We start from the raw sequence: 14,377 nt of genomic DNA, 5'->3' as shown, positions 1-14,377 counted from the left end.
ACCTTATTTGCCATTGCACATTACCGAGCCGCCTTGTTGGCTTTGATAAAACAACGACAGATTTGATTATAGAAAAATAACAATGTCATTTTTAAATTCCTCAAGAAAAAACCATGTACCACTTTCTTCTATATTAGCTTTTTGTCGCACAGTAGTTTTAATTTCATTTTAGGGTAGTTAGGGTTTTTTTTTCTATCTGTGATCATGCTGCAACCATGTTCGGGAAGCAAAATTTCTCGCGCGCCATCTTTTTCCAATTAAGAAAGTATCAAATAAATGAAGTAATTTAAGAGCGTACGTTTATCAAAACTTCACAACTGCTCTCACATATTTAATCCCGTAAACGATTCAAAGTTGACAAACAAAAGTTTTTCATCCAGCTTTTAATTTTCAAACGCACTCTCTTTAATACATTAGATCTTTTCCGTTTCTGTACCCAGTACGTTAGGCTCCCCCAGTTACAGAACACGTGTCATTACATGGTAAATCATTAGCTATAAATATGGCACGCGCGTTTGGGGGTGCAAATAATATGCGGCCATTAAGCTGGAGGGGGGTACAAACGGAAAAGATCCAAAACGTTTTTCACACTTCATTTCGAACTATATCCCATAATCTGATGCTCACATATGTGATGAAATTGGCTTATAAGAAAAGAAGATTGCTGAAAACATGCAATAACTTTTATGTCAGATCAAATCATTACTTCTAATAGTCATTTAGAAGCGCAGTTTTCTTCTAGATATTTTCTTGTCAAAATTTTATACCAGCTGTGCAGAGATTAAAATGTTAGGGGCGGCTACTGCTAAAATGCTCCAGTATTAGATTCGAACCAGTATATCTTCCTTGTACACCTATTATGCTAACTATTACACTGACTAGTCTGATGCTCTCGAAATTGGGTATCTCGTATAAAGTGCTCTCTCATACTTTATTGTTCCCCAAAGCTTCATTTCAGTGGCCGAGTTTTAAATGATCAAATAGAGTTACTTGTCAGGAAATTTCTTGCTTGTCTTATACACAACATACGTTAGGTTGTTCTCTCTCAAAATTCTACATTCTAACAGTTAGCGCTTCAATCTCTAGAGAGTTTATTCATGTCTCTGCAGATTCGGTTTCACCATAAGGTTTAAAACTCTTCATGCAGAATTTTATCAGAAAATTGCTTGATTTTTTGTTGAGATTTTCCACATGTTGAGCTTGACGCTATACGAAAAAACTATTTTATCAAATTTTTTATTGAAACCCTTAACTGCTACCCCTTCCACCACAAAATTATAACTGTTAAAAATTGGAATAAATTGGAAATTCTTTTTACCTCTTTCCACGTTATGCACAAACTTGATTTCGATTTTCTCCCCGGAGCATAGTACCATAGTAATATAGTACTGAATCATTTTCAAACAGGAATTTAAATACAATAATCATATTATGATTATTCCACTTTTTACAACCCAAATCACAGCGTCAGGGGTAATTTTTTTAAAAATAAAAATAAATTATTTAACCTTGGTTTTACCAAAGCCTGGTTTAAACAAAAAAATATCTATTGACGGAAACAGGTGACGCCAAAAATCTCTAAAAAGCAAAAAGTGCGCTGAATTACGCTTTTCAGCGGTAAATGCGGTGAAAACAAGTCACTGCTAAAGATAGCAAATTTTTGCTAAATTTCACCAATCTCACCACATTCAGCGCTAAAAGATAAGGGCGTTTTCCGGAGAAGTTTTTCTTTTCACCGCAATTCTAACAAGAATTTTCGATGAAACCTTAATCCTGGAGACAAATTTCTGAACTAACAAACTTTTATAGGCTGAAAACGACCATGATCAGCCTTGCAAGCCATAACTGACGTTCTATGAACAGCCAGTTTTTATTGCTGTTTGAAAACTGAACAGTAAAAAACATGCCATGATTCAGTGCTGACATACTATGAAACTATTTGAGGGCTCTTAATCCAAGTTCTCGACAATTCCCCACTGCAGAGCACACCCGGTCAAGTAATAGGTTCCGTTTTCCATTTTGGAATCGTCGTGGTAGTCTGGCGTCCACACATTCGGCTTGGCGCACAGCTGGTTTTCATGACCCGGCCCTGTGCAGTGGGTTTTGGGGCCGTAAAAGTTCAAGCACAGCTGTGTGTTCATAAACCAGTAAGGTGCGTCCAGGGGTACCTGGAAAGCATAAATTTTCATCATTGTGATGAAATTTTCGATGGCCAGTTATAGCAGATTTCGGAATAAGAAATTGAAGTAATTTGACCTATATTGTTTTTCTGAGAAATAATTCCATCGTATCGTTATGGAAAATTGGGGGGGGGGGGGGGTGGGTGGGGGGGGGGGGCGATATTGCTTCACTAAAATGGAAACCAACACAGCTGTACTACCATCATTTTAAAAAATCAATGATTTTATCTTGTTACATTTTTTGTTAACTTTGTACCTTTTCATTAGAACTCAAATTGATATCTTTTTACAAACGAGTTTTAGTTTAGAAAGAGAAAAAATTTATTGAAGCTTGAAGTGGCAAAAACCTTGACTGGTTTAAACTGACAGAGACTCCGTCTTAAACAGGAATTTTCAAAATAGACTTTGCTCAGAAAGATGGGTAAAATTTAATACCTTGATTTTATATGGCCTGTTTAATGAAAAGAAAAAAACTACTAATTTATACTGCCAATTGAGGAAAAATCTACGTCAAAATGACGCATGTTTTTTTGAAATTGATAAGTTACTTCTAACTTTTTCTACAGTTTTCAAGAAAACACGAACCAATTTGATTCTAAACATCACGCTTTAATTTTTGTTATTCACATGAGCCATTTTTTAAAAATAATTGAAGAGCAATAAATTTCTTTTTTTTTCAGTTAAAAGCTCATCAGTTACGGAATCCTAGCAAACGTTGATTTTCTGAATATCAATACAAAAGTGCAGAATTCGTAGCTTTAATTAAAACAGACAAGCATGCTTCATGTTGAAAATCTAACCTCCAAAACAAAATTTAAGCTTGAAATAAGCAAACTTTCAGAGGCTGGAATTAACGAGAAATTATATCTTGCACTTGTTGAGGTTTCAAACGGAAGCCACTATGTCGAAACCAAAGATGAACGCGCAATGTGGGGGGGGGGGCGAGTGTTCACAATTACATAGTCTGGAAACATCCAAAAACGTACGAAAATCTGGTGAACTCAAAAACGTCTGGACATGAACGCACGAAAACCTGGTGAATGCAAATATATCTGTGGAACGCACAAAAGTCTGGACATGAACGCACGAAAACCTGGTGAATGCAAATATATCTGTGGAACGCACGAAAATCTGGACATGAACGCACGAAAACCTGGTGAATGCAAATATATCTGTGGAACGCACGAAAGCCTGGACATGAACGCACGAAAACCTGGTGAATGCAAATATATCTGTGGAACGCACAAAAGTCTGGACATGAACGCACGAAAACCTGGTGAATGCAAATATATCTGTGGAACGCACCAAAATCTGGACATGAACGCACGAAAACCTGGTGAATGCAAATATATCTGTGGAACGCACGAAAGTGTGGACATGAACGCACGAAAACCTGGTGAATGCAAATATATCTGTGGAACGCACAAAAGTCTGGACATGAACGCACGAAAACCTGGTGAATGCAAATATATCTGTGGAACGCACGAAAGTGTGGACATGAACGCACGAAAACCTGGTGAATGCAAATATATCTGTGGAACGCACAAAAGTCTGGACATGAACGCACGAAAACCTGGTGAATGCAAATATATCTGTGGAACGCATAAAAGTCTGGACATGAACGCACGAAAACCTGGTGAATGCAAATATATCTGTGGAACGCACGAAAGTCTGGACATGAATGCACGAAAACCTGGTGAATGCAAATATATCTGTGGAACGCACAAAAGTCTGGGCATGAACGCACGAAAACCTGGTGAATGCAAATATATCTGTGGAACGCACGAAAGCCTGGACATGAACGCACGAAAACCTGGTGAATGCAAATATATCTGTGGAACGCACAAAGGTCTGGACATGAACGCACGAAAACCTGGTGAATGCAAATATATCTGTGGAACGCACCAAAATCTGGACATGAACGCACGAAAACCTGGTGAATGCAAATATATCTGTGGAACGCACGAAAGTGTGGACATGAACGCACGAAAACCTGGTGAATGCAAATATATCTGTGGAACGCACAAAAGTCTGGACATGAACGCACGAAAACCTGGTGAATGCAAATATATCTGTGGAACGCACGAAAGTCTGGACATGAAGGCACGAAAACCTGGTGAATGCAAATATATCTGTGGAACGCACAAAACTCTGGACATGAACGCACGAAAACCTGGTCAATGCAAATATATCTGTGGAACGCACGAAAGTCTGGACATGAACGCACGAAAACCTGGTGAATGCAAATATATCTGTGGAACGCACAAAAGTCTGGACATGAACGCACGAAAACCTGGTGAATGCAAATATATCTGTGGAACGCACGAAAGTCTGGACATGAACGCATGAAAACCTGGTGAATGCAAATTGAACTGTGGAACGCACGAAAGTCTGGACATGAACGCACGAAAATCGGTTGAACGCTCGAAAGTCTGGACATAGGCACTTTCCGTCTGGGACGGTCTGGACATACTTCCGTCTGGCACGTCAACCTGGGGTCAGACGTTTTCGTCTATTTAAGAATTACCAAGACTCCAAAGCTAAAATAACTGTAGATAAACTCATAGTTAAAACGCATTTTTGAAAAACAACTAAACCTACGACCAGAATACAAAATAAAGCACCTAAATTTTAGTATCTTTTCCGATTCGTTTGGTAGTCTTCATTTTCAGACCTCTTACCATCTATACTAACACCCCCTCCTATTGGGGGAAGGGGAGGTTAAAATAGGAAAACTTCAAAATTTTACCGTTACCTTCAATTTCCACGACATCGAGCATCCACCAATCAAATCGCTCGTGGCATCCAGGAACTCATCAGTATACGAATTAACAGGCGCACACGTTTCGTGCTCTGATTGGCCGAGATCCCCACATTGACTTTCATCGCCTGTAGAGTTAAACTGGAAGCAAAGTTCAACATTTTTAAACCAATCAGCGGCGTAAGCAGGTGTGAACAAACCCCAACTTAACAGACACGAATGGTCTTCGGAATGCGTGAAGTCGTAATAGGTACTCGTAAACCAATAGGGATGCGAGCAATAAGGTGCCCCCCATTCGTAGCAATGCAACGAGGGCGTTTGGGCGCGCGGGTTGAAACACAGCTTAGTTTGAACCCACCAGATTGGTTTGACGAGGTTGTAATAAACTTCTTCACCAAAAGTTATAACTTTTTCATGATCAGGGGTTAAAGATAGCAACATAGCTTCTCCGTCAGCTATCATAGCTTCAAGTTTTGACGTATCGGCCAGAATATATTTCAGCGCAGCGCTGTATACGATATCGAGCAATTCTTTCAAGTAAGATTTGTCTAAATGGGCGGTTACGGCACGTTTCATTGAGTTTTGTTTTACCGGGTCGCTTATCATCGAGTATAAAGGCAATAAAGTGCCCCCGAACAACCCGGGGTTTCCAGGTACCGATTTTTCCCAGTTTTTAAGACCTCCGAAATTTAGCAGCGAAATTTCACCGCCGTGATATGCGACGGTTACGCTTGACCTTTCGTTTAAGTTTTTGTTAAAACTTGAGTGGCCGTTATTAGAACTTTTTTGGTTATAACTTGAAAAGCTTTCGCCCGATTCAAGATACCCATGGAAATACGAACTTGATTGGGCTAAAACGTCGTTTTCGCTCTGACTTAGAAAGTAGCTACTGTCAACCGCAAACCACATTCTAATGTAACCGCCGAAACTACCTTTTAAGAAATAGTGGGTTCCGAAATAAGTTATAAACTTGTAATACATTTCAGCATCGTCTGTAAAATTTTTCGGTAGATCGTCCAGAAATTTTTGAGCATACTCCGTCAATCCAAGAATTTCAGCTGGAACCGAAGTCGCTTCAATCGCCGAAACGAAAGCCGAAGTTTCAACAACTTCTGCAGAACTGCTACTAAATCTTTCAGAAATCGATTTATAACTTGAACTTTGGGAAAACATTCCTGGAGAATAATTCGAAACTCCGGAACTTTGGGCCATGCTGTTTTTGTATTCATAACAGTTTCGGTAAACGTTGCAGACGGAGTTTAGCCAGCCGCCAGGAACGCTTGCAAGACTCCAAATTTGATCAGGCATTTGGTAAGTGATATTGTTGAACGGGTTTTTCCACACTTTTCCCTGTGAAACAAAGTTATGATCATCATATTACAGTTTAAAGGAAATCTTAACAGTTGTCTTAGAGTCATGTAGGAGATGAAATGATTTTTGAAACAGTTTACAAAAAAATGTCAGCTTATTACTTTCAGAGTTCAGTGTCGCGGCCTTGAACAGCACCCGGGGGGTGATGATAGCCATTTCACCCTATCGCACTTCCCCTCTGACAGCTTAGATATTTTTTGTCGGAAATGCGCTGAAAAGCGATGAAATCAGCGCAAAATTATGTGTAAAGCGCGCTGAGGATTCAGTGCTTTTACTACAAAATTTCACGAATTTTTACGCATCATTATCCCCTGTTTTTTAGATGATCTTTCGGCGCTTTTTTCAAATTTTTGATCAAAACGAAGGTAAAACAGAGGAACTCGAGGCTTTAATGACCACAAGCTGACGCCGGAAACAGGAAAAAAAAATAAGCTTGCCTTTTTGTTGAACCATTTTTTTGGCAATTTTAAGCCTAGACCAAGTAAAAAATAGTCTGACAAAATCAAAAGACCTGACCTGTAAATAGCTCGCCATATTTGCAATTATCAATTTATATAGTTTAAGAAAAAGTCGAACAAACGTTTCATGTAAGTTAAATCCACTAATTCACGGCCAAAAATAACCTGAATTGCTGCACTGTCCTCCTGTATGCTGGTCGCTTTGTCACTGTATTTTGATTTGCATTTCACCCGCATTCTTTATGATTCGGACCGTAAAACAGGCGGACTTATTCAAAGCCAAATTATGTAAGATCAACGCTTAATTCAACGAAAATTATATAAGTTTAACGCCAAATTCAACAAAAAATTATCTAAGATCAACGCTTAATTCGACGCAAGGTTATGTAACATCTACGCTTAGAAACGCAAAGTGATATAAGATGTAAGTTTAGAAATAAAAACATTTTCTGTTTAACGCCTCAAGCGCAGATCTCGACGCATTCGCAGCCAGTCTTGCATATTTTCGGGTTTTCACATAGTTAGCAGTCTTACATAATTCAGCGTTGACACCTCGCCATGGGTAAAAATATAGATTTTGAAAGTTGCAATCGATTCCAAGTTTTAAGACGAAGCATATATAATTAATGTTGAGAAAACCAAAATTTCCGCAAAAAATCCCTATGATAGCTGAATGAAATATTTTTGCTATGAAAAGAAATTTTTTCCAGTTCTTAATAGGTCATAAATAATACGCTTGGCTATAGAAAATCAAATGTGCTCTGATTTGCCGTTTTTCCCGGGACACAGAAACGCAATGAAGTATTTTACAACTTTGTTTTAGTTGAATTATTTGAATGTTGAAAAACTAATCAAGTTTTTCACTGCTACGCGTCTGTGGTTTTTCCCTGAAGTTGCTGTAAAAAATTCGTTTGTTTTTGATTAAAAGGTGTCCAAGATATTTCATTTTTGTTTTTTTTTTCGTGTTTAGCAAATCCGACTTTGTCCTATTTTGTCAAAACCAAATCATTGTTAGTAGCACCAAGTTTTTCGTTATAGAAACAGACAATGAGGTTGCCATTTTGTATAGGATAATTCACAAAGATTCAAAATTAAATTTTTTTGTACTTTATTCATTTAAATTTTTATTCATAGAGCCTTCAAAGTTTTTTTTTCCAAGTTCTACGAAAACCAAAACATTGCGCTGAAAACCTAAGATATGCGTAGGACTATAAAATGTTAGTCTTACACATAGCTAAGGTTTCCAATGCAATTATTATTTGCATAACGCTGCAAAGGTATACCCAAAATCGTCACGGACAAATCTGCCCAGTCGAGGTATCTTTTGTTTTTTTTTCAAATGTTAATACATTGAAAATGTAGAAACTTTGCGGACATTATGTACTTTAGAAAACCAGGGCTTAATTGAGGGGAATAGCAACCTGTGTCCGCAAAAGCATTGAAATTTCAACCATGGAATTGAGATACAAGTTGTGTACCCTATTTTTTGCACATTATGTATAACTATTTTGCTTGATTTGGTTATCGCTTTTTTGCACGGAGCGTAGCTCAATTCCGCCCTGAATGTATTTAGATTTCGCACTGAATGTGTCTATGATCCGGATTTGAGCCTAATTTAATGTTCAATGAGAGCTTTTGAGCATTTAGAAGTGGTTTAAAACTTTATTAATACATAGTTTTTAAAATGTGATTAAAAGTGGTTTAAAGGTTAATAATATATCCAATAAGGCTCAAACTTGCTAACATTCTTTCAAAATTGATTTGAGCGACTCATTTTTTTAAAAGTGTTTCGATAAACTAGTATTTGTTGGGTGTGAAGTGAAATATTTTTAGTTATGATCCATATCGAGCCTTTTGTGCATCAATTTGTCAAAATCACTAAAACTCAGTTCTCTATTTAACAATTTCGACCAAAAACCCCTCTCTTTTTTTCTTATCTATGAACGGATCCAATGCGATAAACTATGCAATATACTTAAACATAGCTATTTGACTAATGTGCTGATTTTCATGGACCATAAATAGAGAAGTTTCATAATCACACCTAAAAATTAATATGAATATTTTAAGATTTTAAGAGTATTTAACAGAAAGTCAAACTGTCATTCTGCTCATGAACTACAAAATTTTCAAACCGGAGCAGCAGATTTTTAAAGATGATACTGAGAAACGGGAAAAAACCGACGAGGAGGTGCGGCATATTTTAGACATGCAGAAAACCAATGAGGTTTGAATAGAGGCATTTTAGTTGCCAGATGCCAAGATCATAAACATGCAATATAGTATGCGGTCTTGTCTACACTAACTATTGGTTCACAATTCCTATTGCTTATGAGAACTGTGGTGACATTTTGTGGATGATGGGTTCGATGCTGATCAAAAGCAAACTTAGAAATAATTGTAAAAATCCTCCGGAGTATGAAAACACCTATACGGGTGACGTCATTTAAACTTATCCCCTGATAAAATTCAATTCAGTGAATGAGAAGATAGTTCTAGATGATCAAAGTTGCACCTTAATTCTCGAAGATGAAGACGCAACCATTTACCGGGCCGACGAAATTTTAAAACTTATGCAAGATAAGCGGTAACTAACGTTGATAAGTTGGAACATTCACCCCACTTTGTTATATAAGATTGAAATTATTACGTTGAATTTTGAAATTCTGAGATTACATCTTACATAATTCTGCATTTGTAAGCGTAGATCCTGCAAAATTTTGCGTTTCTAGGCTTAGATTTCACGTAATTTTGTTGATATTAGCGTTTATTTTAAATAAATTCTTCATTTGCTGTACTGTCCTCCGGTATACTGGTCGCTTTGTCACTGTAATTTGATTTGCATTTTCACCCCCATTCCTTATGATTCGGACCGTAAAACAGTCGGACTTATTCAAAGCCAAATTATGCAAGATCAAAGCTGAATTCAACGAAAACTATATAAGTTTAACGCCAAATTCAACGAAAAATTATCTAAGATCAACGCTAAACCCGACGCAAGGTTATGTAATATCTACGCTTAGAAACGCTAAGTGATGTAAGATGTATGTTTAGAAAACATAACATTTTCTGTTTAACGCCTGAAGCGCAGATCTCAACGGATTCGCAGCCAGTCTTGCAAAATTTTGCGTTTTTACATAGTTTGCAGTCTTACATAATTTGGCGTTGACACCTCGCACTGGGTTTCAGAGAATGGCTGTCAACGATCTTTGCAAAAATATAGATTTCGAAATTGCAATCGATTCCAAGTTTTAAGACGAAGCATATATAATTAATGTTAGAAAACCCAAATTTCCGATAAAAAAGCACTACGATAGCTGAATGAAGATGTTTTTGCTATGAAACGAATTCTTTTCCAGTTCTGAACAGGTCATAAAGAATACGCTTGGCCATAGAAAATCAAATGTGCTCTAATTTGCCGTTTTTCCTTGGACACAAAAACGCAATGAATTATTGTACAACTTTGTTTTAGTTGAATTAAATGAATGTTGAAAAAACTAATCAAGTTTTTCACTGCTGCGCGTCTGTTGTTTTTCCCTGAAGTTGCTGTAAAAATATTGTTTGTTTTTGTTTAAAAGGTGTCCAAGATATTTCGTTTTTATTGTTTTTTGTGTTTCGCGATTCTAATTTTGTCCTGTTTTGTCAAAATTAAATCTTTGTTAGTAGCACCAAGTTTTTTTGAATTAAAATACAGAGAGTGAGGTTGCCATTTTGTATAAGGTAATCCACAAAGATTCAAAATTAATCAGTTTTTGAACCTTATTCATTTAAAAATTTTTTCATAGAGGCTTCAAAATTTTTTTCAGGTTCAACAAAAATCAATACTTTGCGCTGAAAACCTACGATATGCGTAAAACTATAAACTTTTAGTCTTACACATAGCTTAGTTTTTCCAATGCAATTATTATTTGCATAACGCAGCAGAGGTATAGCCAAAATCACCACGGGCAAACCTGACCAATCTAGGTATCTTTTATTGGTTTAATACATTGAAAGTGCAGAAATTTTGCGGACATTGGATACTTTAGAAAACCAGGGCTTAATTGACAAAAATAGCGCAACGCGTGTTCGCAAAAGCGTCTGAATTTTAACCACGGAATTGAGATACAAGCTGTCTACCCTTTTTTTCGCACGTTATGAATAACTATTTTGCTCGATTTGGTTATCGCTTTTTTGCACGGAGCGTAGCACAATTCCGCCCTGAATATATCTAAATTTCGCACTGAATGTGTCTATGTTCAGGATTTAAGACTAATTTAATGATCAATGAGCGATTTTGAGCATATAAAAGTGGTTTAAAACTTTATTATTACATAGTATTTAAATGGTGATTAAAAGTGGTTTAAAGGTTAATAATATTCCAAATAGGTCTCAAATTTACAACCATGTTTTTATTTCATTTGAGTGACTCAATTTTTTTAATGTGTTTTGACAAAATAGCATTTGTTTGGTGTGAACTGAAATATTTTTAATTTTGATCCTTATCGAGCCTCTTGTGCATCAACATGTCAAATTTACAAAAAATTCAGTTCTGTATTTAACAATTTCGACCTATAAAGCCCTCTCATTTTGTTTTCTTATCGATGAACAGGTCCATTGCGATGAACTATGCCACGTACTTGAACATAGCTAATTGTTTAATGTACGGATTTTCATCGATCATAAATAGAGAAATTCCATAATCACAACTAAAATTTAAGTTTTTGAGAGAGAGATTTTTCGAAAATTAATCAACGGTTGTGTCAGTATTGGTTATTCGCCAATAAACTTTTGTGACAGGTGTCTATCGACAAATGTCTATAACTAGGTGTCGATTAATTTTTTTTGAAAAATCCCTCCAACCTGCGTCTTTTTATAGTTGTCTAAAAGTTTTTTTCTGAAAAATCCCTCCATTCATTTTTGCTATTATTGACACGCTGACACATCTCTGAATACATTATATACCGCGGCTAACATGATAATTTTTTTAATAACCATTGTCTGGAAAATACGCTTCTGGCATGTGTCCATCGACAGGTGACCATTGCCCGTTGATTTTGTTCTGAAAGATACCTCAATTTTTTTCTTAACAGTTGCTAACACCCTTTGTTGATATTTACAAAATTGAGAGGTCTTTTGGACGTAAAGCCGTTTGCTGCTCTTCAACAAACTCGTGCTTTGATTTCAATACAGGTTTTGATTTCTAATTGAGTTTATATGCTGTTTTTGTTTCTGCGTTTTCTGCATTTATCTCTCTCTTTCTCTTTGAACGTTTCCTTTGCGATTTCATTCCCACCTAGGTGATGTTATTTGGATATTTAAATGAGACACAATTGCGGATTATAGATGCATTCAAAACGAAAAAAGATACCTAAACTAAGCGATAAGGTTCTACAGGACTTGTCACCTAATCTCCGACATGAAAATATCTCAATTTCGCTTGAATGGCAAAACCACTTTTGCGAAAATTAACAATAAACTTGTCTCCAAATTTGGCTCAATTTATGTATTTCATTTCAAAGAGAACTTTATTAAGGAGGGAATTTTGGGGTATACTTCTGCGTCCTAATCTGATCTAACAAATTTCGCTCAGAACTAATCTCCTTGTCCAGGAATGTTCAAAAATGGTTCTCAATTGTGCAAAGATGCCCTAATTTAGCAAAATAAAGCTGAATTTTTGATTATTTATATTTAGGATTTTTTCATTTCGAATCAAAACTAAATAAAACACAACCTTATTGCAGGTGAAGTCGATAACTTTTCCTCGGTATCCATCGGGTTTCGTGAAGTCACTCGGTTCATACTCCAAACAGGAAATGTCAACTCCGAGGGCAAGTCTGTCCAGACCAGGGGGTAAGTTTTCACACAGTGTGTTATCTGCATCTGATGTGGTAATTCTCAAAAAGAGCAGCAAAATTGTGGCAACAACGAACGTCATCATCTGTCTTACGCAACTGTACTAGAGATAAATTTATTAAAAAACTTTCAACGAATAGAATTGTCAATTTATAGAGAATTGTTCAAACTTGTTGCTACAAAATTTAAGGAGAATAAGCATTCAATAATAATTGAAACTCTTTTATTTTGTTTAACTGATTATTGTTGTTTTATTGGTTGATTTGTCTACAAAATTATTTCCTCGTTTCAGAGCGTTTTTTGACCGATACAGCAATATTTTTTTTGTCAGATCAGCTTTTCATATGCAATTCAAGTTACAAAAAAATTGATTGATTCTACTGAAACAAAGAATAAGTTTATAAGAGTTTTGAAAGTTTTTATCAGACATCACATATTTTTTCTCGGCTGGTGTCATAAAGCACAGATGTGTTCACAATTGTTTATTGAACAATTGTTTATTGAATGACAGCGACAAAATTAAGTCTGTGATTTTCCAACTTTTGATACTCAGTTTGACTTGATCATAGATGTTGGAGCCTTAATTCTGTGATTATCAGTTTGAAAAAATTCCTCTAGACGGCTAGACTTCAATTGAAATTAAAAGAATAGATGACAGTATCATTTTCTATATATTGTTGTCAATTTATCTGATTTTGTGGATATTTATCTCATTTAAATACTAGGATGAATGAGTTTGCAGCGTTTCACTATCAAAAATTCTTGACGAAAAACTTTGTCTTAACCCAGTTTTTTTAACTAACGATTAACTTTCACATTGCTTGTCTGTCTATCACAAGACCTCGTTAAAACTCTAAGAGCCATACAAAAGGTTTGATGTTCACAAAATACAACTTCAAAAATTTCTGAAACTTCCCGACTCAACATTAACTGTAATATGGAGGCTCGTTAATGTGCGTTCGCACATGATGTTCCGACCCGCGCTCATCTACATTTTTGACTTAGATTTTTGACAGAGATTTTTTATCTTTTGAAAAAGAGAGTATTTTTTTTATCAAAAATAGATGTTTGAGTTTTATGAAAACTTTATACATCCAAGATGACTATTGAATTAAATAATGCCATGCCTCTTTACAACAAGATCTGCCATTAAAAAGCCTACGAGAAAAAAGCAACAAAAACAAAATTTTACAACAAAACCTCAAAATCTTAACTTAAATGCATCTAGTAACAACGTCAAATTATAATCAGACAAAATCTAACTACACGAATTTATTTTCGTAACTACAAATCAGATGGGATCAATGAAATTAGGTAACGAGTCCACAAAAAGAAGATATAATGCGGCGAAACTCAAAAATCATTCAACATTTTTTAAACCAAATAATTTTAAAGTCTTAAAAATAATTAGCTCTCAACGAAAAATTTCTTGATAAATTTATAGTCATAATACAACAAATAGCACCTATCTCTGGTTAAAACAAGCCATAGGAACGGACTCATGATGCAAAAAAACTCAAAAAAGTACGAACAAAAAATTTCAAACACAAAAACATTTAAAAAACACAAACTAGTGAAGCCCTTAAAATCATTAGCTTTTATCTGAATATTATGTAGTTTTTTTTCAATTTCTATTTATACTAACTCGGCTAATATTATACTGAATGAATAAATAAGTTCAATTGGGACACATTTGAAAATTATTGGGATCTGTTATTACGCCACTGTGCGAAAGGAAGAGAAAAAGAAACAAAAACAGGCTAAAAAAACAG

The 14,377-nt window shown here is 35.7% G+C and overlaps 1 protein-coding gene across 1 annotated transcript; it reads right to left on the bottom strand.

Annotated features, from left to right (window-relative positions):
- Window positions 1-1,903: 1,903 nt before the first annotated feature.
- Window positions 1,904-12,923, bottom strand: LOC142354018 (perivitellin-2 67 kDa subunit-like). The gene is made up of 3 exons (XM_075406279.1): window positions 12,484-12,923; window positions 4,936-6,291; window positions 1,904-2,168 (listed from the first exon to the last, which is right to left on the bottom strand). The coding sequence occupies exons 1-3, from the start codon at window positions 12,688-12,690 to the stop codon at window positions 1,950-1,952; spliced, it is 1,782 nt and encodes a 593-aa protein (XP_075262394.1). The 5' UTR covers window positions 12,691-12,923; the 3' UTR covers window positions 1,904-1,949.
- Between the last annotated feature and the right edge of the window lie 1,454 nt (window positions 12,924-14,377).

Source organism: Convolutriloba macropyga, chromosome 15 (genome assembly GCF_964194025.1).
Source record: "Convolutriloba macropyga chromosome 15, txConMacr16.3, whole genome shotgun sequence".
Taxonomy (NCBI): domain Eukaryota; kingdom Metazoa; phylum Xenacoelomorpha; order Acoela; family Convolutidae; genus Convolutriloba; species Convolutriloba macropyga.
The sequence above is the reverse complement of the archived record's forward strand: the minus strand, read 5'-3'. Positions and strand labels throughout refer to the sequence as shown.

Bases quoted from the DNA above. Each gene is read 5' to 3' on its own strand.
- LOC142354018 (XM_075406279.1), bottom strand. From the start codon at position 12,690: ATGATGACGTTCGTTGTTGCCACAATTTTGCTGCTCTTTTTGAGAATT. The intron at 6,292-12,483 runs GTTGTGTTTTAT...TTTGTTTCACAG, and splicing joins TCGACTTCACCTGCAATAAG to GGAAAAGTGTGGAAAAACCC. The intron at 2,169-4,935 runs GTAACGGTAAAA...TATGCTTTCCAG, and splicing joins CGATGTCGTGGAAATTGAAG to GTACCCCTGGACGCACCTTA.